This window comes from Lynx canadensis, chromosome F1, assembly GCF_007474595.2.
Source record: "Lynx canadensis isolate LIC74 chromosome F1, mLynCan4.pri.v2, whole genome shotgun sequence".
NCBI classification, from domain to species: domain Eukaryota; kingdom Metazoa; phylum Chordata; class Mammalia; order Carnivora; family Felidae; genus Lynx; species Lynx canadensis.
The window spans coordinates 30648680-30674928 of record NC_044319.2 but is presented as its reverse complement, the minus strand read 5'-3'; the positions used below and the strand labels follow the sequence as shown (position 1 = coordinate 30674928).

General features: G+C 51.0%; 2 protein-coding genes across 2 annotated transcripts; both read left to right on the top strand.

Annotated features, from left to right (window-relative positions):
- The first annotated feature begins 4657 nt into the window (after nt 1-4657).
- ATF3 (activating transcription factor 3) lies at nt 4658-19611 on the top strand. Its single transcript, XM_032591783.1, is given in 7 exon segments — nt 4658-4701; nt 12769-12839; nt 12842-12921; nt 12923-13012; nt 16338-16376; nt 16378-16446; nt 17639-19611. Coding segments are annotated over 6 exon segments (543 nt in total). The 5' UTR covers nt 4658-4701; nt 12769-12772; the 3' UTR covers nt 17837-19611.
- A 4186-nt stretch (nt 19612-23797) lies between these two features.
- On the top strand, nt 23798-25606 carry FAM71A (family with sequence similarity 71 member A). The gene has a single exon (XM_030302766.1). It carries the CDS (start codon nt 23798-23800, stop codon nt 25586-25588), a length of 1791 nt encoding a protein of 596 aa, XP_030158626.1. The 3' UTR covers nt 25589-25606.
- The last annotated feature ends 643 nt before the right edge of the window (nt 25607-26249 follow it).

Below are 26249 nucleotides of genomic sequence, written 5' to 3'. Positions count from 1 at the left end.
TTTTAAGTCAAGTGGGTGGCTGTGGGTGGCTCAGTTGGTTAAGCATCTGACTTCAGCTCAGGTCATGATCTCATGGTTCATGACTTCGAGCCCCACATCGGGCAAGCTGAAGCCCCTCACCAGGCTCCGCACTCTCTCTCCCTCTCTCTCTGCCCCTCACTTACTCACACTCTCTCTCTTTAAAAAGGCTGATTAGAGGGTACTAATCTCTCCCCCACCCCCAGTCTTATGGAATATAACTTTCCATGGGCCATCCCAAGCCCCAAATGTATTTGATATCTTCTCCCTTCCTTAAAAATTCTTGTGTGACTTTTATTTAAATTCAACATATGCATATTTGTTTAATATAAAATAATAAAGCACTTATTAAGACAGACACTCCAGCAAGATCTCTCCCAGAAGGCACAGGCAGAAGCATCGTTCCTGCCGGTCTGCCTCTGTACCACCCACCCGGGCTGCAGACTGGCTTTTCTGTTCTAAGAGAGACAAACAGAAAATAAAGGGGGATGGGTAGGTAAAGAGCAGGAGGATTAAAGCAGATGCTTCCATGGGATAAAGTACCTGCAGGATTTGTTTGTTTGGATGTTCAGCAGCAAGGAAACTGCGCAGGCAGTCATAATCACCGGGGGTCCTTCCAGCTTGCACCATGCCCTGTGTAGCCCCTGAGGGTAGAAATCAAGACCCCTTCCTGAACTCCATTTAAGCAACAGGGGCAGTGATGGAATTTGATGCCCCCTTCCCCATAATAAAGATTTAAATCTGGAATAGCACTCTAGCAAAACTATTGGCAACACCCTAGAGGCTAAAAGTAGGAAAATGACGAAGTAAAACATTCTACGTCCATGGCCATTGAAAATTATGGTAATAAAAGTCAGGATGGTCCTTCCCTCTGGGCAGTAGAGAGAGGCAGATGTGATCTGGAGTGGTCACATGGGGGCTTCTCAGTACTTGAGGTGGTGGTTTACTTCCTGACTTGTGTGGCTTTTTAAGATTTTATTTTTAAGTAATGTCTACACCCAACATGGGGCTCGAACTTACACCCCTGAGATCAAGAGTTGCACGCTCTACCGACTCACCCAGCCAAGTGCCTCTGTGTGGTAGGTTCTTGATGTTTGTTTATTATTAAAATGGGCATACACGTTCTATATAATCACCTGTATGTATGCTACATTTCACAATAGAATGAACATCTTATTTTTGCGAAGAAAAAATTATTGTAATAAATGCCACATACAATTTACAGTAATACGTAAAAGAACAAATTTCAAAGTTGCATGCAATCTCAGTCACAACTATGCTCTTAAAAATCATGTGTGAGGAAAAACTAGAGGGAAACGTCAAAATAGTGTTTGAGACTATGGGTGCTTTTTTTTCTCTTGCCCATTTCCCATATGTCTATATACGTCTCTCTCTCTCTCTCTCTCTCTCTATATATATATATATCTATGTATATACATACATATGTATGTATGTGCATATATAATGTATAAGAGCTCCCCCAAGGAGTCTTTAAAAGTATGAATCTTTTCATCATTTTCAAGTCACTCTCACATCTGTGACCTCATTGATTCTTACAGCAAACCTTTGGGGGAGTCCATGTTAAATAGTCCTGTTTTATAGACTGCAACACAGGTGAAGTGTTCAGGACCTGCACTGAGTCACTCAGTTGGCTGGAAGGAAACCTCTGAGTGGGTCCCAGGTCTCCTGAGTCCTGCTAGCACCTAGAAGCTGGGACTTCATTTTGGACACCCAGAGCTCTAGGGTCCCCACTCCTGAATGGGAATAGTTGCTACCTGGGCTTTGGTCACAAGGTCCAAGGCGGGTGTCTATGGCAGTAGAAGACAGACTACTTACAAGAAGGTCCCCAAAGATGCAATCCCCACCTAGGGTGCCCTCATACTCCCTCCTTTCTAGCAAGGCACGAAGTCCATCAGTAAAACTCCTTGGAAATGTTGAGAAAGAGAGAGAGAGAAAGATCAGTTGTCAGGACCACAGGCTGTGTTTGAGAATCAAGTTGGGCAACATTTCTCAACCCTAGTTTTTAGAGAGAACCGTGATTAGTGAAATGCGTCTGTCCTTGTGCTACTCAATGCCTTCTTCTTGCTTCTCTCCTCCAGCTCTTAGGGTGGGTTGTCAGGGCTTGCAGGGTGGCTTTGCAGGTGTCCATTCAAGACCCTCAGAGCTCAGCCCGGGGCTCTTCACTTCAGAGAAGATGGGGCCTTAGAGAGAGGGAGTACCTTGGTCAAGAATACCAAAGGCAGGGGCGCCTGGGTGGCTCAGTCGGTTAAGCGTCCGCCTTCGGCTCAGGTCATGATCTCACAGTTCGTGGGTTCCACGCGTCGGGCTCTGTGCTGACAGCTCAGAACCTGGAGCCTGCTTTGGATTCTGTGCCTCCCGCTCTCTCTGCTCCTCCCCCATTCGCGCTCTGTCTCTGTCTCACAAAAATGAATATATGTTTTAAAAAATTAAAAAAAAAAAAAAAAAAGAAGACCAAAGGCAGAAAGAGACCAAAACCCAAACCTCCCACTCCCAGCCTGGGGCACTTGGCACTGGACCACTCACTGGGAGCTTAAAGCACTGGTCCACACGGTGCTGAGGCAAGTGGAGGTATGTACCAGAGTTGGATGTGTGGGGAACGGGGATCCCCTCTCGTTTTCTGTATGGAGTCTTATCCCTGCTCCCTTGAAGATGATCATTTCTGGATATAGCTCCACTTTGTCCACCACTGTTGCTACCGACTAAAGGGACAGATGGGCTCTGGCGGAGATTCAGGGGTTTCCCCCAGAAAGCCCTTCTTGATTCATAAGTAATGAGACCACTACTGAGGACTGGCTGTGTGCCCCCTCCTCAGTGAAGCCTCCCAACAAGTTTACGTGTTAGCTGCTGTTACTGCTGCCATTTTCCAGCTCAGCCCAGAGAGGGAAATGACTCCTCCAAGGTAACACAGTTGCTGAGTGCCAACTACAGCATCCAAGTCTCACCTTCCACGCTTCAGAGCCCACGATGATGCGGTGTTTCCCCGTCTTTCCTGAGGAGGCCCATTTTGGAGAACCTTAAATAGTAACCCCCACATTCTAACGGACTTTATAGGAAGTGTGGGCTTTGGAAAGCAGAGAGTAGAGAAGAAGAAAATCCATTCCACTCCCTTTCTGTGGCAAAGAAGCGCACGTGCCTTGCTGCTTGGCCGATTTTGTGCTTAACTTACCCAGAGCTCTGTAAGCAGACACAATCTTGGGGGTTGAAAAACAATAATGTGGGGAGGGGAGTGGGAAGGGACTGTTCCCTGGATTAAGATACCGCTAAAACCTTTAAATATCCCTTGAACTTTTTTTTTTTTCTTTTGGCTCCCTGCGATGTTTGGGTGTTTAGATTCTGTTGCCACGTGTGGGCTGTTTTTAGCTGCCTAGTTCCGTCCCCTCCCGTTTTAACTTTTTCCCCTTCCTTTTGCACATGCCCCAGCATGAAGTTTCCAATTCTTATCTCACTCAGCAAAACATACTAAAGCTGGTCTGAATGTGGATTCCCTCCACTGTTCTCCAGGGGGGAAGTTCAGCAATAGTCAAGTCTCTGCTTAACCCCCTTCCATGGAGGAGTAACACCCTCCCCCCCACCAGATAACCCCAGTCGGGCTTCCTTCTCAGGGGAGAGGCATTCTTTGCCTTTGCGTAGAGAAGCGTTTTGGTCCGGGGAGCTTTTCTTGTTCCTCTTCTGGATGGTACAGGCTGTACACGCTAGAAATCGGTGGAGTTAACTGAAGTCAGGGTATGGTGAGGACACACAGCACTGAGATATTGATCACTCCTCCAGGGGCACACCTTGGGGCTCTTCCCTTGCCCGGCTCTTTCCCAGTCTCCCTCCAACGGCAGGCATTTCACAGTTCTCCTGGGGGCTGGGGGCTGGGAGCCAGGCAGAAGTAGTTTTTGTTTTCCTTGGATAAGCGTTTCATTCACGGGGTGGATTTACTCCTCTATCAAGATTCTTATCACTTTTAGAGTTTCAGTGGGAGAGCGAGGCAGAGAACGCCAGGCTCAAGCTCCGGTGACCAGCTGACAGCATTTTCTATCCAGGGTGACTTGGAGATTCAAAACCAAGAATTATTTGAATGAAACAAGACCAATAAAAGGAACGGAAGGCACGATGATAATAAAAATAAAAATAAATGACGAGGAGCTGTGGACTTCTCAGTCATAATTACCCTTCTCTCGCAAGGACCAAGAAGCTGGGCTGGCTGTGTTTACCCTACGCCCTAAATTGAATTTCCCCGCAAGGACAGGATTAAAGCACAAATCTGGCTGGGGTGCATTAAAATGCAAACTGGTTAAAGATTTCTGTAGGCATCTCACGAAGAGAAAAAAAAGGGGGGGGGAGTTTCACCTGACACCCTCCATTTTCCTGTTTCACTTTATAATGGTGCAATTTATTCCAGGGCAATAGGTAAGTAGTATATAGATACGTAGAAAATCCCAAATAATTTTCATTTAAATTTACAAGCGTTCTTCCTTCTGGTCTTGCAGCGTTCTAGGGGTTGTGCCGACACGCCCGGGGTTTACCTGCAGGAGGGTGGAGTGGGGTGTGGGCTGGCGGTGAGGGAGTGTGGGCGGGGGCGGAGGGTGGGGCCGGGAGAGCCGTTACCTGGGCGAAAAGTAAAGCAAAAACAACCGCCCCGTGCTTCCCGCGCGACGTAGCTGGAAACCCGGTCAGGTACAGGGCTACATCCTCCAGGATCCTGCGTGGAACCCCTGGGCTCTCAGACCGGCTGGGGGCGGGGGGAACTTCCGAGGCTGGCCTCGGGCGTTGTCTTGGCTGCCCGGAATTTTGGCGAGGGTGTGTTGGCTGAGGTTTGGGCTTGGGGGGAGAGGAACCCTGGTGTGGGGGACCTGCAGTTTGACCTGCAGCTCTGAGGGTCTCTGCCTCAGGCGGCTGGGCAATCAGAGGGTCTGCGGAGACGGACAGATATTCTCCGGGGGTGCAGGACTGTGTGTGTGTAAGCGGGGGGGGGCGTGGGGGAGGTGGGGGAGACCCTCCATCACTGCCAACTGTAACGGCTTTAGGGGAGCAGGTGCGGGGGTGGGGCTGACGGCGAGGCCCAGGTTCCAAGACCCTTCAAATTCTTACCTCAAGTTACCAAAGCAGGATCTTTGATCACCTCTCTCCCAAGAGGCAGGTGGAAGCGGAGGCTTCGGCCCCTGACCGTGCCCCCCCCCCACGCGCGTACGCGGGTCCCCCCTGCCAGGCAAGTTCGAAACTTCGCCGGCCACATGCGCGTCCACATATATTCGTCCTTGGGCAGTTGAGAAGGTCTCTGGTTCTGCCACTCTCGAAGCCGAGACAGTTGGGGTCGGGGAATCGGAAGGCGGAAATTGTTTTTGAGGTTCACGTCCACTTCTGCTGAAGCCCCAGCTCTAATCTGAGGCCATAGGACCCACCCTTTCCCGACAACTGGGCTTGAGGGTAGAAGGGATTTCTTTTAAGACCTCGTTTCGGCCACGGTCAGTGCGTCCCCAGTCCCGGCGGTCCTGTCCCAGCCAATTCCGCTCTCGGCACAGAAAAACACGTGAAAGACGAAGATGGGTTTTCCCTAAACGTAGCCTAAGAGGGAGGCGATCCCCCCCCACCCGGCTCGCGTAGATCAAAGCACCTTCTCTTTCCTCCTAGCCCTGGCCGCGCGGTTTCAGCCCCATTCTTAGCGCCTGTTGCCTCTGATTTTACAGCTCTCTTATCTTTCCATGCTGTGTTCGTTTCGCTGAGAAACTGTCAATTTCAAACTCTTTGTGGTTGTTTAAAAAAAAAAAAACACAAAAACCCACTCCGCTCCGTCCTGGCCCTGGCCCGGGAGACGGGTTCTCCACCGGCCGGGAGGCGGTTCCACATGTGCGCTCGTGCGGGGTGCGCCGGGGCTGCGGGCGCACAGTGCCCGCTGAGCGCTGCCCTCCGCGACTGGGTTAACGGACGGACTTCTCGCGGGCCCTGCCGTGGCGGTCACCCCGCGGGGGTAACGGTGGGGGCACGGTAGGGGTCCCTTGGGCACCTCCCACAGCGGCGACTACCACTTCTGACCCTACCCTGCCCTCCATTTGAGAAGGATCTTTTGGGGGGGAAGGGGTATTTTCCAGAGCCTCCAGAAAATGACCACGCATTTTAGAGAAAGGTCGTGCCCGCTTCCCAGCCTCACCTAGTCTGGGCTGCGGCCAGGCCCCGCCCCTCCATCTCCCCCATCCCCCAACTTAGCGGAGGGAGAGATGCCAGCGCAGTGGAGTCATGCCGCTGGCTTGGGCACCATTGGCTCATGCCTGGAACACGCAGCGGCGAGTACGCACATCTGGCGGCCAGCCCGGACGGCTCCGGTCCTGATATGGAGAGAGGGCGGGCGGGTGTGTGTCCGAGCGCGCGAGGGGGAGAGCGCGGCCCTGCGGGCTCCTCCCCGAGCTTGCATCACCAGTGCCCCCCTTCCTCCCCGCTTTGGCCCTCCTCCACCTCTCCCTGCCCAGCCTAGTTCGGCTGGTTCTCGGGGGAAGCTATTAATAGCATTACGTCAGCCTGGGACTGGTAACCCGGAGTAAACGGGCACACCGCCAGGAGGGCTATAAAAGGGGTGATGCAACGCTCTCCGAGCCACAGTCGCACGCAGCGAGGCGCGCAGTGCACAGCGCTCTCCCGGCGCCGCCGCCCGAACCCGAGCCGAACCCGCCAGCCCGCGCGCCGGCCGTGAGTCCTCGGGGCTCGCCCGCCCGCCCCGCAGACAGACAGCCCGACCCCGCCCCGACCCTGCCCGCCCTCTGGACCCTGGCCGCCCCGAGTGGAGACCGGAGGTGAGCGCTGGAGCCGAGTGAGTGAGCGCGGCGAGGGTGGCTTGCTTTCATTCCCTCGGCGCCCCTCTAGTGACCAGTCCCGCGACCCCTGCGCCCGCCCCCGACCCGCGCGCCCAGCCTCCGGCTGCGAAGGAACTCTGGCCGAACTTCTGCCAGCCGAGGCTGCTCCACAGCGCTTCGGAAAGTTTCTCGCAAAGAACTTTCTCTTTTGACGGGGCGCGAAAGGTTCCCGGCGACGGAGACGTCGGGCTCCGGTGCCTCCACCGGCTCCAGGGCACTGCTCCTCTTGGCCCTCGGCGCTTGCTTACCTCTCCCGGAGCGGGCGTGGGGAGGTGGGTGCGCGGGGGGTGGCCAAGGCTCTCCGCCTCGCTGGCCCCGCTCATCCTAAGCTCCGAGCCGGGCACCGCCGCTCCCGAGTGCAGCCTTCCCGGGGCCCGCCGAGAGGCACCGAGGCCGGGTGCCCGGCGGAAGGGCTGCCCCAGGGGCCGGAGCGAATGAATGGGAAAGGGACCGGCGAGCCTGGGTGCCGGGCGCGGCCGCTGGGGTCGCCCTGCGCTCCCTGGAGCGCCGGGCCGCGGGACCGCGCCGGAGCCGGGAGCGAAAGTTAGCTGCGACAAGTTCGGAGGTGGCGAGCGCTCGGGTTGCTGTCCCGGGCGGAAGGCGGAGAGGGCTCCTGGCACGAGCGAGCGTCCAGCCCCTGGGCCTGAGACTTCCTGTCCCAAAGCTCTCTCACACGCTTTCCCTATCTGTGACTCTTCCTCCGGCGGGCCCGCGGATTTCTCTGCTTTTCGCCCGTGGCGACCCACCTCGGAGGAAGCGAGGGTGCGGAGCCCCGTCAGATAATTGAGAGCACGCCTTTGTAGCCTGGTGGTCAGGACTCTGAGCGCTTACACTGCGCCTCGTGTCTTTGAGCCTCAGTATCCCCAGCTGGGAGAAGTGGGCCCCTCCCTCTGTTTGCAAGCACCAAGTGGTGGTGACCAGATAACCACTGAGGTTCTGTTCCCTCTGGCAGAACTTCTTCAGATTCCAGTGGTATAACTGAAAGAAAGGGGGCCGGTGAGGAGACCTGGATGATTTGCGGGGGGGGGGGGGGGGGTGTCTCTGAGACCAGCTTGGGTGGCAGTGAGGGGGAGGGGACTTATCCATGGGCATGTCTTCCCTTCCTAACTTTCTTTCCATTGAAATGGTTCTCCTCTCCATTTTCATTTCACCTACTTTCTTTCCTCCTAACCATTTTCTTTTCCCTAATTTTATTACCTAGATCACATATGCTTCCTTACAATAAAGGCATGGCCAAACCCCTGATGGAGCCAGAAAAAAGAAAATGAGTGCTAGAAAATCTGGGTGGCCTCCCAATGCACGTATTTCAGTGTGGGTGACAGTCCCCTCTGTTGGGGGCTTCCCGGACTTGAAATGAAGGAGAAATTGTTCTTACTGTCCTTTCGTTTTATGTTTAGTATTTAGGTAGAATAACGCTGCAACATACAGACTCTTGCCTTGAGGATGTTCTGGACAAAGCTTGAAGTGGCAGAGGGGTTTGTAATTGTATTGTCGCATGGCTCAGAGACAATGTGACAGGTCGCTCTCCAGGCTGACAGTGTGGATAAGATGTAGCCCACAGCACCTGTGGCAACTGTTGGAGCCTTCCCATTCTTCCTGTCTGAACCCCACCCCTCTCTGTCTCTCTTTTGGCCCTGTCTCTCCATTGTTCTCTTTCTTTTGTACTCCCTCCCTGCCTCAGTCCTGTCAAAGCCTCTTCTGTGGTGGATACCAGGTTACTAAGACCACTGACCCTTCATCTACCTGGCCGATGACTCTATTCTCCATTTGCCCTACTGGTTGGTCCTTTTGGGGTTGAATCTCTGTTGGTGAAAGGAAAATGAGCAGTGGGTGAGTGGCCAACAGTTTGGCCACGGGTGGGCCACTCACCAGCTTTACGGCCCTTGTGCAAGTCACTACCTTCCAGGGTCTCCTTTTACTCAATTGCAATGAAGATGTGACCTAGGTGACTCTAATATTGGGCGTTTTATCCCATTATCTAGAGCCCGTGAGTTCCTCTCGTTGCAGATTGGCTGGGCATGGAACAGGGTCAATGGCTCCAAGTGTTACCCGGCTCGGGGAGGAGGAATTGCATAGGCAGGACACCACAGAAACCAGAGATGGTTCCATACTTGAGAACTGGTTATTTCTCAAGTGTGTAAGAGCTGGAGACAAGGTTTTGCCAGCAAATAAATAGTGGGGTAGAACTGACCTGGTGTGTTGGGAGCCCTGGGTCAATCAAGGTGCAAAAGAAGGTCATTCACAAATGACCTAAATTTCATTAGGGTTCTAGTGCATTCCTGATCAATAGGGCTAACTTGCACTGACAACAACATTTTGAGTTCCCTCTGAAATGGGGAAAGTGGAATCACAGTAACAATGGCTCCTCAGTTCGGGTATAAATCCACTTTCGTGCCATTTATGTAATCGTCTTAACTGCCCTGTGAGGGAGTGGGGGCAGGGGGTTTTGGTCTCATTTTACGGATAAGGAGACTGAGGCCCAGAAGCCTTGAGTGGCTTGTCAGTGGGGTTGCTCAGCTTGTGAATGGTAGTGATAGGCCTGTCCTGAAGCTCCAGCCTTACATGGATGATTTTAGGGAGGCTGGGAGAAAGACCAAGATAGAAAGTTAGTGAAAGACCAGCATCGGCTCCTATACTGTAAGTAAGATGTCTTCAGAGCAGCATTTAGTGTGAAGAGATGAAAATTAAAGTGAAATTCAATGTAGTTGTAGTACTAGGAAATATAATCGAGAGTTAAATTTCCAGTTAAAGAAACACATGAGTAAAGTTTCACTTTCTTGAAATGATGACACTACCAAAGATTGACATGGCTTCTGATGGAGATAATGAAGCAAAAGCAAAATGCAGGTCTTTGTAGCAAGTGTGGACAATTTTAACATCCGCGTAGAAAGTCCCACTCAGAAAATCCCCAAAATATTTTTTTGCTTCAGTGAGGGGGGAGTGTTGGCAGGTCTCGACTTTCAGAAAAATTGTCTGAAGATTTAACTTCATTTTCCTTGTAGGGACACAAGCCTGAGTCTGGGCTGAATCAGACCTTAAGAGAAGGAGGAAAGGAGTCACCAGAAAGTATCTCCAGAAATTAAGCTTTAGCAGAATGCAGAGAAAGTTCAAATCTCTACAGATACAACTGCTTTACTTTCAGAAAGGCTTTTTAGCATTTTTACAGCCTGTTTCCATCCCCAAGTAAGCCCATCTAATGCTTTTCATAAAAACATTCCATACCACAGACATTCTTCAGTTTCTTTCATCGGGACTGCTGACTTTACACTAAGGAGGAAAAAACAGTCCCAAACAGCAGACCCCGAGCCCTGAGAGCCCATTAATAAACTTAGCCGGGTGGTGAGACAGAACTACACTCAACCTCAGTGGAATTCAAACTGCCCGTGTAGAGGGGAACCATCCAGTCCTCCAAACAAAGGCCAGCCCAGTGGTAGCTCTGAATTCCATCCCTGAACTACTGGGTTTTTAATAAAGTTGGTTAAGGGAGGGAAAACATGAATGCCTGGGAGAATCTTAAGCCTCTGGCTTTAGGAGGCCAGTTTTTCAGAGTTTATCACCTGCCAGAGAAGTATCCTCCCAGTGTCCTAAGATTATTCGATTACAGTGATAGAGGAACATCAGTTCTGGCTTATGACCTGGGGCTTTGGGAAGAGAATTACATACATTTCCTGGATTTCTTTGAATAGTCAGCAGTGGCATTCGTCGGCCTGGAATTCTTGCTTCCATCCGTGTACTTAAGATCTTAAGGGGGAGTTAGTTATAGGTCAGCGTGATCTATTCAGAAGTGTCTGAGATCACAGAGAGTGACCAGCCACCCTCCCACTGAGACCCCACAGAGCGTCTGTCACGGAGCCAGGCCTGGGTTGGAGGGATCCCTGGGAGGCCCGGTAAGAATATACCTCCCAGCTGCCTTTATGCTTTCCAGGACGTGTTCGTGTATTATTTCCTCAAACTCCTTGCACAACTCTGGAAAAACAAGGTGATTGTTACTAGCCTTCTTTTACAGAGGAGAAAGCAGGCACTGGAGGTGTAATGATACCTGAGTAAGTGGACCTCAGATCTTGATCATCAGTCCCCAGTCTAGGAGTTTTGTGGATAAAAGACCCACGTACTACGACTCCTGAAATGCAGGCAGCAGCCAGAGTGTGCACGCTGGCACAGAAAGATCAGCAGTTCGTTGCACAGAGTTCATATTTTCCCCATGGTTCTTTGCTTAGTCCCTCCCCACTGTTTCAGGTCTAGGACCCCCAACCACCCCATGCCTGCCCCCGCTCCCCAAGAAGGATTTGCACTGTTTTTTCTTTGTGGGTTTTGTTTGTTTTTTTTTTTTTAGTGTAGAATAATATTTTATATTCTATAAATTCAGGGCATAAGTTCTGGAGTCAAACTTAGTTCCGAGTCCTGATGCTGCCTCATACTAACTCTGTGGCTTTGGGGAAGTTATTTAGCTAGTCTAAACCTCAGTTACCTCATCTGTGAAATAGGGCTGGGACCCAGCTCACTGGATTCTCATGAGGGTTAAGGGAGATAATGCACAGAAGGGTTCTGGTGTGAGGGTGGCACTCATTAAATGTTAGCGACTTGCCAAAGGGCTTCCTGTCTGCTAGACCTGGCTAATGACGGCAGGTCCCCAGATTGAGAAGAATGCTCCAGGGGACAGTCTGCCTAGACTGTCATTCATTATACACATTCATTATACCTGAAGAACCGACTGCAAGGATGGGAGGGGGGGCGGCCGCTGCTGGAGGGAGTATATGGCAGGAAGAGATTTATGGGGGACCATTCCAAATTGGAACCATGGAACTATTACTGTTTCTACCCTTCACTTTCCTTGCACTGTCCCTTTGGGTTCCCTGGGCTATAGAATGAAAGAGGTAGATGAGACCTCAGAGACCCTTTGATTAGACCTCTCCTTCCCCATTTCTTGTACTCAGTGGGGCAGTCTGAGGTGGTCAGTGGCCGTTGGGAGCAGCTGGTGCCCAGAACTGGGTGAGGCTCTGGGGACAGGAACAGTGGAGACTCAGGCCCCACACTGTAGGAGCTCTCAGCCATTGGCCTGATGAAGACTGAGGCTCAGAGAACCTAGGTCACACTGTCCCTCCGTGCCAGAGCCAGTCCCAGGTTCCCCTGGGCACCCAGCCCCAGCTTTCCCAGCCGCCACAGGGCTCAACAACACCCCCCAGGAGAGGTCCAAATTCTTAGATCCTTGCTTTTCTTTTCTCTGAGGTCTTTTGCTTCAGCAGCCTTTACCTTAAGAAGGGGCCACTGGTCCCTTGAGGCGTGAATCCTGTCCCCCCCCCCCGCCAACCTCAGCTCCTGCCAAACTGGGCTGAAGTAACACACCTGCTAGCTATAGTTACCATCGTCATTCTCATTGACTTGGATCCAACTTCCGGAGGGAGAAGCTTCAGAGATTAATTTGCTAAATGCAAGGGTCCCCTAGTCTCTGCTTTCGCTTCTATTCATTGATTGATTCAACTTGATTTCAGATACCTTCCAAGTTTCTTTTCGAAACAGAGACTGAAAATGGGGTTACATAAAAGTCTCACTGATTTTTTTTTTTCTTTCAATGCTCTTCCTCTTTCAGGACTGTTTGAGGCTGCATTTGCATATATGCACACCAGCCAAAACTAATATCTTTGTGAATTCAGAATAGTCTGAAATGCCACCCCTTATAAATTTCAATTAGGCATTTATCCACATCACTGAGCTGTGTATTTTAAGAACCTGTTTTACTCAAGACGAGGATGGCATGAAATGAAAACAAAACAGAAGCCCGAGGGCTTACGGGACTTTCCTCTGGGGGTGCGGCCCTGGTGTTGGAGGCCGCAGGTGTGGGGAGACTTGATCCCATGCCCCTAAATCCCTGAAGTAGCTTGGGTTTCAATATTTCTTTCAGCAAAATGATGCTTCAACACCCAGGCCAGGTCTCTGCCTCGGAAGTCAGTGCCTCTGCCATCGTCCCCTGCCTGTCCCTCCTGGGTCACTGGTGTTTGAGGATTTTGCTAACCTGACACCCTTTGTCAAGGAAGAGCTGAGGTTCGCCATCCAGAAACAAGCACCTCTGTCACCGGATGTCCTCTGCACTGGAGTCGGTCACTGTCAGCGGCAGACCCCTGGAGATGGCAGTCATGAAAACTGAGGTAGGTTTCTTCTCGAGGTGCCTTGCTTTCGATGCTTATTTGTCATACCCCCTCTTTGCCAGGCATGCTCCAGGCTGGGGACTGCACAGAGGGCAGTGACTGTGCTCATCACCACCAGGACCCAGCCGGCCAGACTGTGGAGCCAGGACTGGCCAAGCCATGCCCTGAGCTGTGTTGATGCTCACAGCCCGGCTCCAAGGCCACCTCTGTCTCTGATTCCCTTGAGCAACCTTTTAGAAGACACCTGGAGTAACAGACATGGCGAGGAGTCTAACAGGTGGCTGCTGGCGATGCTGTGGTGGCCACAAGGACCTGAGGTCTTGGCTATTTTGCAGGCCTTTCCCTCATGGATAAAAGATGGGAGTGTATCAAGCTTACCTTAATCAGCCTGATCACTGTCTTTGGTCAAGGGGTAGTGGAACATGGCCAAAAAGGAACTGAGTTTAAAAGGAAAATTGTTATGAATCTTCATGATTCTACAAAGAGGTGGGGGTAATAATGACTCTTGCATAAGATTGACATAAGGGTTAAATGAGACCGCGTTTGTTAAGAGTCTGCTGTTAGTCAGCATTCCGTGACGGGCAGCGGGGGCTACCATATGATGCTGTATCCACAAGGCATCATTAGAGGCATTGTTGTGCCTCAGTTAACCTCTGGAGGCCATCATTGCCTTGTTCAATCCTGGGCAGCACAAGGGGAGCCCTGAGACACACGAGGAACTTTTTTTAATTCTGTAATTAAATATCTTGAGATAACAGGATGTAATGGAAGTAGTAGATCCCACAGAAGAAAGAAAAGCATTTGGAAGGCTATTTGGAGGGTTCTTCAGAGGGAGAAGCAGGAGATGTCCAGTGCAGAGGACATCTGGTGACAGAATATTTCCTGCTCCGTGGAAATGTTCCTTAAAGCCACCCAACTCATCCACTGATTCTGTGTTTACCAAGTCACCTTCTGATCTTAGGTCAATTTAACAAGTAGGTTTTCCTACTGGGAAGAGAATGCACCAGCTGACCTAGTTGAATATTCAGGTCCCGTTGGTTGCTATAATTCTCCTCTTAAAATAGATGCCGAGCCTGTGAAACCCAGAAGCATCCTGTTGTACGTAGGCAGCGTGAGCCTGTTCCCCCAGATCCCAGTCACCTCTGGGAGGCAACAAGAAGGAATGAGGCTGTATGTCCAGGAGAGGACACAGTATGAGGAGCCAAAAGCCTGGGTTTACACCCGGGCTTTGTAGCCTATCAGTCTGGTAGCCACGAGCTAGCGATTCCTGGGCTTCTCTGGACACATTGCTGCCGGCCACTCTGTGCCTCATTTCCACATCAATACAGTGAGAGAATTGAAACTAAATCGTTTCTGAAAGCCTTTCCATCTCTGACAGTGTATGACTCTGAGATTTGCTTTACTTTCAAATACTTCCTCATTTGAGGAAAACCCTGAATCCTCTCCCACTTCTCCAAAAATGTCCGTAGGGTTGCATAGGAAATACGACAGTTGCTGAGTTCTAGATGAAGGTATTGATGGTGAGATTAATAATGACAGTAACTGAAGCTTACACAGCACTGACTAAACATTATGCAAAGCATTTTAATTTTAATGAAAAAAAATTGTTTTAATGTTTATTTATTTTTGAGAAAGAGCATGAGCTGGGGAGGGGCAGAGAGAGGGAGACACAGAATTCGAAGCAGGCCCCCAGGCTCTCAGCTGCCAGCACAGAGCCTGACTCAGGGCTCGAAACTACGAACCGTGAGGTCATGACCTGAGCAGAAGTTGGACGCGCAACCAACTGAGCCACCCAGGCATCCCCTAATTAATGTTATGTGTATATAACTAATCTAACTGATTTGACCCTCCTCACCACCCTATTAGGTAGCTAAGATTATTGATCCCATCTTACAAGTGAGGAAACTGAGGGTCACAAGAGTATTGCAATATGCCCAAAGTCTCACAGCTAATAGGTGGTGAAGCTGGATTCAACCCAGTTTTTATTTCAACCCAAATATCTGCCGGTATGGCTCTGGGATCCAGGAATGTAAAAGGCGAAACTGCTTCTGCCTTGCTTTCCCCTGGGCTTTGTTTCTCAACGTTTATTATTTTTGGGACCAGAGAGAGACAGAGCATGAACGGTGGAGGGGCAGAGAGAGAGGGAGGACACAGAATCGGAAACAGGCTCCAGGCTCTGAGCCATCAGCCCACAGCCTGACGCGGGGCTCGAAACTCACGGACCGCGAGATTGTGACCTGGCTGAAGTCGGACACCTTAATCCGACTGTGCCACCCAGGCGCCCCAGGGGCTTTGTTTCTCTAAATCTCTGGCCTTCAGTCGCAGAGCCAAGGCCGTGTCGTCTAATCCAAAGGACTTCTAATAAGACGGATCTGTGGTGATCATTGGGTCCCAGGATTTCTTCGGTTTGAGGTGTGGCTCCCACGCCCTCTCCTGCTGTCGGGAGCTGTGACAAGTGACAAGACAAGGTCTGACATTAGCAGCCTAGGCCATCACCTGCTTAGCCCACCGTGGGTGCTTCATCCTAGTCGGCCTCCAGCCTCTAAGCAAAGCCCAGTGGCCGACTTTGTGGGCTTCCCATCAGTCCTGAGACAAAGTCAGGGTCAGAGCCAACTTCCATAGAGGACCAGATCCTGAAGCAGGACAGGGTTTTATTCTTTGAGGGCCCCTCACGGCAGACTCCAAGTGGGGCACAGAGGAAGAGGTCAGTATTTATTTGCTAGATGAATCAATGGTTGGTTCATGTTTACCACCCACAGGTGGGTACCAAGCCATGGGCTGATTAATGCAGCTTTGTTTGGGCGATGCTCCTGGGTTCCTCTTTTCCGGGAGCTCCATGAGCTTCTTGTGAATTCATGAAGGAGGTGCTTTAATGCCCTGGGTGAAGATAGAGGGTGAATGGGGATCAAGTCAAAGAAAAGGCAGGAGGGAGAGGGTGGCCAGGTGATATTCCCGAAGCCATGCCTGGATCTAGCGGAAGGACGTATTGACCAAACAGAATCTATTTCCTGCTCTAAATGATTACAGTTTTCATCCAGTAGCTATCAGTTTGAATATACAACTCATTTCAAAATCCAAATGCATTTTTGAACAGGCTGGTTTTAATTTCTTAATATTGCCCGCGTAACTTGACGAACGGTTCCTTGGTTTTCATTATCTGTTCGCAAGCGGTGCATGTGGAGAGGTTTCATGCCGAGGCCCTTAGCGCTGGGGCTGCCCTGGTTTGCCACTCTGTGCCGGCAGTGAAAGGCGGTGTATTCAAGGTGGGTTGCACGTCTTGATCTCTTTGCCTCCCATGACGTGCGTGGTCCCTTCACTCGTGTAGGTAGCCCCAGAAGAAGACTAAAGGAAAAAGAGGCGGCGGGGAAAGAAATAAGATTGCAGCTGCCAAGTGCCGCAACAAGAAGAAGGAGAAGACAGAGTGCCTGCAGAAAGTGAGTCCTCCCCACCTCGCCCCCTCCTCTTGCTCATGCCTGCCCCCCACCAGCCTCATGCTGCTGTCACAAAGGGGTCAAAAAGCCCCCTACCAGGAATGTTTTCTCGAGAAGGATGTGTAGCCGTAGCAGAAAGGCCACTTGCTAGATGAGGAGGTAACAAACTATCAGCACAACGAAGGTGACGCTCGATGTATGAGAAGCAGGTGTGTGCACTGGAAGCCGCAGGCTGTCTGGTGCCCAGGTTCTCAGCAGCCCTGGCCCGTCCATACACGTCCAGCAGCTTCCAGGCTGCAGGATACATCAGCCCAGTTAAAGAAGCTTCACTCACCCGTTTTAACGAGAAAAGGAAGCTGCCAGCTCTCAACTGGCTCAGAATGAAAAGCCTTTAATTAATCTCTTCAAACAAGTTATTTCCTTAATCCGAAAGCAGTGGTTATACTTTTTTTTTTTTTTTTTTGAGTTCTTGTGTGTTCTTAACTCTGCTGCCCTTCTTGGCTCATCCAGTAGTCTGAGCTCCTGGCTGTGTTCAGTCGGCTCCCCTTCCTGAAGGGAAAAGCATGAGAGGGAATGGCATCTCAGGGCAGGAGGGGTGGGCCACGGCCCTGTCCTTCCAGGCTGTGTCCTGTCCCCCGAGTGTGGACAGGCCAGGGCAGAGTCTTCGCCCAGGTCCCACAGGCCCCCAAGGAGTCTGTTGATTGCTTCGGGGAGGCGATGAAAATCGAGACACTGTATGTGTTGCCATGTACATTTTTCTCAATGAAACCAGTGACTCACAAAAGCCTCAGAAATTGGTCTGCATTTCTTCCCGGCCCTCAAGGCCCATATGGGTCCAGGAGAGCTACAAATGGGCTGTTGGACTCATACAAAGGAGATCTCTGAGCCATTGGCTCTACTGCAGTGTCATTACCACAGGAGCCACAGCCCTCCCTCAACCTTGAGTGGAAACTCAAGGGCATCTCTGAAGAAGCCTCCAAGTTCAAAGGCTTCTCGGGGGCTGGATTCTCCCAGACCTAATGCTGCTGTCCCAGCTTTGTGGGGACGCTGTACCAGGGAGCCCACGGCACTCCCTCTGCAGACCATTCCCACCTCGATGAACCCCGATGACTGTGACCACCCGCCACCCCAAGACACCCTCCTCTTCACTGGAACCTTGGCCGCACTCCTAATAATTCTCTTACTTGCCCCTCAGGAGTCAGAGAAGCTGGAGAGCGTGAATGCCGAACTGAAGGCCCAGATCGAGGAGCTCAAGAATGAGAAGCAGCATTTGATATACATGCTCAACCTTCATCGGCCCACGTGTATTGTCCGGGCTCAGAATGGGCGGACTCCAGAAGATGAGAGAAACCTTTTTATCCAACAGATTAAAGAAGGAACATTGCAAAGCTAAGCAGTCATGGTATGGGGCAATTGGGGAGTCCTCATTGAAACCTTCTACATCCCAAACCCTGAAGCCATTGGAGATCTGACTTCCTGTGCACCTCTCGCATCCCAGCAGTGAAGCACCATCGAGGCAGAAGAGCCCTTGGTGACTCAGCTGGGCCTTTCCTCTCTGCACCAGAGTGGACTTTGGACCGGGGCAAGGGCATCTTTTGTCTTAACTCCAGGATTTAGGCCTTAACCATCCTGGCTATTCTTGGATGCTGCAGATGGCCCCTGGTTAGGGTCCTGCTCATCTTTTGCCTGGATTCTACAAAAACAAACAAAACAAACAAAAAAAGCCAGGACTCTCACCATAGGACTCATGCTGAAGAAGTGTCTGCACATTGGGTGGGTGGAGTGGGGCCACCTCCTGAGCTGCCACTGCCACTGCCACCATCACTTATTGGGACACAGAGTGAGAACGGCATTTAGCAAAGTTGTACAATGGCCAGGGTTGTGCTTTCTAGCAAACATGCTGTTATGTACAGGAACTGTGTGCAAGGCATTTGTTTCAAAGCTAGGCATTGTGTTCTGATGTTTGTTTTGCACAACACTGGTGTGATTTTCCTCAGATCTGGTTTCTGAGGGTTTGGTGGGGGAGGCGGCTACCACCGTATGCGGTGTCTTACAAAATGCTGAGGTGGCCGCAAGAGCTCATCAGCCCCGGGAGAACAGAATTCTGCTGGCGAGCAGCGTAGTTTTGTGCCAACAGAGAAAGCTGCCTTTCCCTCGGCGCCCAGGCATTAACGCAGAATTTGTGGGCATGACTGTAGGCCCTCTGTTGCAAACTCAGTTACAATGTCACAGGAAGAAAGCAGAAAGAAAGTCCAACTTCCAAAGGGTTAGGACTCTCCCCTCGGTGACTTAGGTCAGGAGTTCTTTCTAGGCCAGAAGAGCCAAAGAATATTCCATTTTCCTTTTCTTGCAGTTGAAAACCACATCCAGTGGAGACAAGTTTGAAGCCAGGTGATGCCTGGGTTTTAGCATTATTGGATGTTAGTGGCATTGTTTGTCATGCAGATGTTGGCAGAAATCTGGCCCAGAGCATTTATAACTGTGAGAGGTCATTCACACTGGCCACAGGACTCTGGCTACTGTCTGTTTAAATTCTGATGTTTCTGTGAAATCCTCAGAGTGTTTAATCCTACTCGGTAGTATCATTACAATTTTTCTGTAAGAGGAAATATTACTTATTTATCCTAGTATTCCTAACCTGTCGATATAATAAATATTGGAACCAAGACATGGTAAACTTAAGTGTTGTGCTGGTTTCTGTTCTTTTAAATGGGTTGGTTGTTGAGATTTACTCATTTCCCACGCCCTCCCTCTCCATTGAGGGCAAGGGGCATTGAGTTTAAAAATTCTCCAAGTGTCATCCTTTGCTTTTTGGCGTGCCACTTAGGTGGGACAGTTGACTTTCAATCTTGTTCCTCGGTCTATAGCATCTGATACTCAATTTCTCATTAGCAGACCCTAGAACACAGCGCCAACCGGGTGTATCCTTTAGACCAACTGTTTTGCTGTTTAGAGTTTGGATATACAACCCGAATTGCTAAATACCTCCGCCAATTCCTCTGAATGTACGGATGCCTAAAACATACACCTGTTTTCCAGCTTGAGCCCTGGACACTGTACATTCTGCCACAGAACACCTCTTAAAGTATTTACTTGATTACAGCTATCGTGTCAAATATGTGTCTTATTGTTGCAAATACGTATTTCGAATGTGAGGAAAGAATGGAGGGGGGAAGAGAGGGAGACAATAATTTTTGACCGGACAGGTCTGATAGTTCAAAGAAAGGTATTCCACCTAACTTTCTGGAATCTCCAGGGCATATGATTCCTTAGGTCTGGAACAGAATCGGGCTCCCTTGCTCTTGGCCTGTGCAAATTGGTATCCCTCACAGGCGAGAAATAAACACTGGCTGCTCTGCTGCTAACGCCGTTCTTCAGAGAGATAGTAGCTTCATTAAATGTTAAGATTGATGCACACGAATGGAGAGCCTGCCTCTCTGAACTCATGTGTTTCCTCTAAACTCTCACCTGTGACACAGGTGTCCTGATTTTGCTGCTTTATTTGCACATCAGGGATAGTTCCCAGTCTGCAAGGAGCCCTCTGGTTGAAATACCATTCACCACTTCTTTTAGGAGATCATCTATTTTCTTTAAGATAGGGGGACAGGAGGGGAGGGGGGAGGGGGGGCGGGGAATTCCTCGCATTTACCCTCTGGTTGTAGATACAGGTGCCCCCGATCAGCTGTTAGGAAACTCAAGACCGGTTTTGAAGCTGCCAGGGACAACAATGGATTGGAGAGGAAGGAAGTGGGTGGTGGCTATGGCCAGAAAAATGGATCTGAAAAATACGGTTACTGGATATGGTTATATGGTTACTGGAACTGACAGCTCTTTTACCAAATGCACTAAAAAAGTTTTGCTTTCTGCAGCCAAGATTATGTTTTGATACTTTAATAAAAGACAAAAAGATGACTATGTATTTACCATCAAGTCGTTTAGTTCCTCTTGTTTCACACTCGATGGAGAGGGAAGGTTGGGAGGGTCTGAGAATAAACTTGAAAGGGACCTCCGCCAGAGTCAGGCACCTGGGCTACGGTGCCTTTCCATGGGGCTGCCCCCTGCCATGGTGGTGACGTCACACTGGCAGGGTCTGGAGGGCCCGGCCTCCCTCCTGACCTCATCCCTGTCCCCTTGCCTTTCCCGGAGATCTGGCCTGACACCTCTTTCGGGATAAAGAGTTTTAAAGGGTTCTGGCCCAGAGGGATTCTGGAATTAAAACTCACTTTCTGCCAAGAGCAAAACTGTTATTTCCCATCTTTATCCTGATTTGTCCCCACGGGCTTTGAATAAACCCTTGAAACCCAAACCCCAATCAAGCCTTTTCTCTCTTCCCATCCCATACTCTTTGTTCAGTTTCTCTGTGGAGTGGACAGTGTTTTCATGGATCCGCCTGAGGTAAAACTAAAAAGGAGGCCAATTTTGCCCATGGATCATCCTTCTGTGTTCTCATAGTGGCTCTAACCCCAGAAGCATCTTTTTTGTCGTCTCAAAAGCTGCTCTCGAGAAGAAATTCACCCGAGACTTAAAGGGCCAGTTGAGGATGAATGTTAATGAGAGCTACCATTTATTTAGACAATATGTGCAACCTTTACATGCAGTATCTCATTTCATCCTCAGTGACTTGTCCCCATTTTACAGATGAAATGGAAAACTGAGTAGCTCGCTCTAGATCACACCATTGACCTTTCTCTAAAGGGTTCCAAGCAGGAGTGTATATTTGTGTGTGTGTGTGTGTGTGTGTGTGTGTGTGTGTGAGAGAGAGAGAGAGAGAGAGAGAGAGAGAGAGAAAGAGAGAAAATACACCCAACATAAAATCTGCCATTGTACCTATTTAGAGTGTACAACTCAGTATATTCACAATACTGGGTAACTATCACCACTACCTACTTCCAGAATTTACATCCCCCACAAAGTAAATCCTGGACCTATTAAGCAGTCACTCCCCATTCTCCCCTCCCTCCAGCCACAGGCAACCACTAATCTAAACTCTGTCTCTATGGATTCGCCTCTTCTGGATGTTTCATATAAATAGATTCACACGGTATGTGGCCTTTTGTGTCTGGCTTCTTTCACTTAACCTAATGTTTTCAGGATTCACCCACGTTGTAGCAGCTTTCAGCATTGCATTCCTTTTTATGGCTGAGTAACATTCCACTGTGTGGATAGACCACATTTTGTTTATCCTTTCACCCTACTGAACAGGTGTGTGTATTTTAATGGAAAGATTGCCTTTGTTTTCAAGGACTGAATCTCTAAGGTAGAATTTCAGGAAAGATTTCATCAACCTGGAGGATGAGAGTTGGGAGCAGGTGTGTTTCTCAGAACTTTCAAGTAACAATTTAGAAATTACGGGGGCGTCTGGGTGGCTCAGTCGGTTAAGCATCTGACTCTTGCTATCGGCTCAGGTCATGATCTCGCGGCTTCATGGGTTCAAGTCCCACATCAGGCACGGCTCTGGCAGTGCAGAGGCTACTTAGGATTCTCTGTCTCCCTTTCTCTCTGTCTTTCCTCCCACCCACTCCCCCACCCTGTCTCTCTCAAATAAATGGACTTTAAAAAAAAATCTTTAGAACTGACACACTCTGGGGCATCTGGGTGGCTCAGCTGGTTAAGCGTCCAGCTCTTAGTTTCAACTCAGGTCATGATCTCACGGTTTCGTGGGTTCGGGCCCCACGTCGGGCTCTGCGCTGGCAGTGTGGAGCTTGCTTGGGATTCTCTCTCCCCCTCTCCTTTTGCCCCTCCCCCACTCACACTGTGTCTGTCTCTCTCAAAATAAATAAATAAATAAACTTAAAAAAAAAAGAAATTACACATTCTGCGTCTAGCTCTGTGGGGGGGGGGGGGGGGATAAGGCAGGAAGTATGGTGGCACACACTCCCCATAGGTGTCACTGCTTTCAAACCACTTGTGCATGGTAGGGAGGTTGCTACAGGAGGATGTTTGGCAGCCTCTTGGAATTGAAGATTACATCCCAGGCCCCCCGCCCCCTTCATTTCACTGGGGAAGAAGGGAAGAAAACTGGGGGTCTTCAGAGAGAATAACTAGGTGTCCATACACAGGCTGTTTATGGAAACATAATGGAGGGAAGGAACAAAGATGGCCGCCTGGATAATTTAGTCCCCACTTCAGCCCAGCCACTGCCTGTAGTAGTCTTGGGTTCTGTCCATGACATATATATATATATATATATATATATATATATATATATATATATACACACCTATGGAGTTACACAACTTCCAACAGTGCATCAAACGGTTCTTCTTGAAGGTAGTTAAATCAGACTGGTTTGAAAAGCGTGTGGCTGGTGCAAGGTTTCTTCGTGAAGGCAAAGTACTGGAGTGGTTCAGAACAAAGGCTTTGGAATCAGCTAGACCCGCATTCAAATACCGCCTCTACTACCATTACTTCTGTGAAGTTAGGCAAATGATACCTCAGTGTCTTCACCTGTAAAACGGGACGGTAACGACAGTACCAAACTCAATGGACTCTTAACGGTCATATGTGAAGAACATAGCAGGGCACCTCAGGGATGAGTTTTTAATGTTATTATTAATGGTTGATATCTTCCATGTTTACTGAGATTTTATGAAAAAGCAAGCTAAGGACCAAGACTGCCAGTTCAAGGTTATTGGATAAAATGAAACCATGAGCTCACGTGGCTCCAAGTGTATCCCATCACCTTCTATTCCTATGGATTTTGTCCAGTTGCTGAATCTTTTGCATTTGGGGGAGGATTAAAAAAAAAAAAAAAAGATCCCCACACAAAATGTTCCCATTTGAAGAAATTTTTATTTTGATGCCCACCTGAGTCCCTGGAAGGATGGGCCTGTCCTCTGTGGGGACAGTGGGGGTGTTTGGGGAGGAGGATGGTGGCCCTGCCCTGAGGGGGCTGCCTGGGGGATGGATGACAACAAAGGGGTATGTGACCGTGACAGGTCACAAAGGGCAGCAGAGGATAAATATGGCTGCGCAGGGGTTAGTTAGGCTGAGTTAGTTCTGTCACCAGGTCTGCAGTTCCCGGCCTCTCAGGGAGATAAAATTTCAGGGGTGGAGGTGAGGTGGAGGAATCCACCATACATCTCTGCACCCTTGCAGAATTTCAGCCTGGGGTCCAGGCACCCTACAGCACCCCCTGTGTAATCCTCTGAGCTCCTACCCTCACTCGTGTCTCTGGGAGGCTCTGAGGCAAAGGGGGGTGGCCCCCGTGGGGTGGGGTGGGGTTGAGACACTGGCCATAGAGCCACCTGTGTGACACAGGAGCTCGGCTATATATCCTCTGCCAGCCAGGCCAAGGGAGAGGAGATCCAGGGACCCGCCTTGCCCGCACTGCCTCTTGTGATAGGAGAGAGTCATGAACCCCGAGTCTCTGCTCCCCTATCACACAGCCCACAGCCGCTCTGCAGTGGGCATGTTCAACACGGCCATGGGGAAACTACAGAGACACCTGCACAAGGGGGAGTACGACATCTTCAAGTACGCGCCTATATTTGAGAGCGACTTTATCCAGATCACCAAAAGGGGAGAAGTAATCGATGTGCACAACCGGGTCAGAATGGTGACCGTGGGCATCGCGTCCACCAGCCCCATCCTCCCGCTACCGGACGTCATGCTGCTGGCCCGACCGGCCACCGGCTGTGAAGAGCATGGCGGGCGTGGCCAGGCCACCAAGGGAAAAGGCCGCAAGGCTACCAAGACCTTAGAGCTCACCAGGCTCCTTCCCTTGAAGTTCGTGAGGCTCTCCATTCACAACCGCGAGAAACAACAGCTGCGCCTCAAGTTCGCCACCGGCCGCTCGTGCTACCTGCAGCTGTGCCCCGCTCTGGACACACGGGAAGACCTCTTCACCTACTGGGAAAAGCTCGTGTACCTCCTGCGACCACCAGTGGACAGCAACAGCAGTACCTACGCCCTCCCAGCGGACATGCTTTGCATGCCTGTGTTTGAGGAAGAGGACAAGAGGAGCCCAGCAGGGGCGGATTTCCAAGGAAAGGGCCATCAGGATCAGGTCAGCATCAGGAGCCTCCACGTGGTCTCCGAGGTGGCCGGGGCCACCTCTGCAGCTTTTTCAGGTGGGGAGGGGACCAGTCAGGCCTCCCACAAACCCGATGCAGCCGCCGCCACCCCAAAACCTGCAGAGCTCCACAGGGAGTCGGCGGCAGAGCCACACGTAGAGCTGGCGGCGGCCGTGGCAGCGCGGGAGGCGGCGGGGGCGGCAGCGGTGGTGACAGGAGGGACGGCCGCGGGGTTCGCAGCAGGGATCGCAGCGGACACCGCGGCAGGCGCTTTGAGCGTGGCCTTCACCAAGTCAGCCGCCCCGGATCGGCTAGGCGCGGCCGTAGCAGGTGCAGCCACCGCGGGGCCGGGAGGAAGCAGGACCAACCTAGCCATTGCGGGCACCGCCAACCTCTCCCCGGAGAGCAGGAACCTGGCCTTGGCAAGTGCCGCGAAGACCCCCGGGTTTACTTCCGGCTCGTCGACCAGCCTCTCCCAGCGGGCCCGCAGGACCCCGACCTTCGCAGGGACAGAGGGCGCCCGCAAGACTGTGGCGGGAAACGTGGAGAGAGCGCTCCTCTCCGACGCGCAGAGCGGAGGCGCGGAGGGTGAGCAGGCGGGAAGGCAGCTGCGCCAGGGCCAGAGGGAGCACAGGGACAAGGAGCGAACCTTTCGGGGCTCCCGTCGCCCCAGGGCAGCCGACACGCGCCACAAGGCCGGTGGGGACAAGACCAACCGGAAAGCCTCCGGGCGGTCCTTAGCCGGCCACAGAACCGCGAGGGAGGACAAGGACAAGGCCTGCGGCAGCCCGGGGGGCGGGAGGCGAGCCCCCCACAAAGGCATTGGCCACGCGCCCATCCCCAAGGAGTCCAGGGCCTCCCACAAATCGGGGCGGAGCTTATCCACCACCAGCTCGGGGTTAGCCACCAAGAGGCTGGGCAGGATCGGGTTGTTCCTGAGGAACGTCAAAGCCAACCTTACTACCAGGACCACGGGCTCCCTACGCGGCAGAGATGTGGGCGTGCTGCCTAAGGCGGTGGACAGGAGCGGGCTGGAGGCCATCGAGGCCTCGGAGAACTGCCAGGGCCTGGAGAGCGCGGGGACAGGGACATCTGACATTATGGAGACAGTGACCTTCGAAGCCCTTTAGTAGGGCTTTCCTCACAGCAGTTTAAATAAAGAACCATAATAATCTGAGAATGGCATGCTGTGTTCTGTCTGAATTTCTAGGTCCCGCAGCCCAGTAGTGACCTCACACTACTGTGAGGTCAGCAGGGGTCGGGTCTGAGACCCTGGGGTGGGGTCAAGGGCAGCCCCCACCTCACACTGCTGCTCAGAGCCAAAGGAGTGCTTCATCTTGCCTCAAGGCCCACCTGGCTTGTTCCTGAGGGCCACGGCTGAAAGTCAAACTATGGCCTGGAAAGCTCTTCCTTTTCTTCCACCCTTTCTCTATAAACAGCCCTTCCCCCTTGCAGGTCCATAGACCCAGCAAGAACAGGACTCCCCTACCCTCAGGCCAGTCAGTGGAGGGAACAGGGTAGAGCCGCAAACAGTCTCCAGGGTCTATTCCAATTCCAAGGGAGGAATTAGTTCTAAGACGGTGAGAATGTTAGCAAGACACTGTGCCCACAGCCCAAATTCCCATCAACACAATTGAGAGTACACTAGGATAGGTACAGAGATAGACATACAGCAGTGAAAATGAAGGGCAGCTACACACATTGGCTCCACGCATTGGCAGAGGGAAAAACCCATTCTGTGACTATAGCCTATACCACTTACAGAACAGTTCAAAACCAAGATCAAAAACT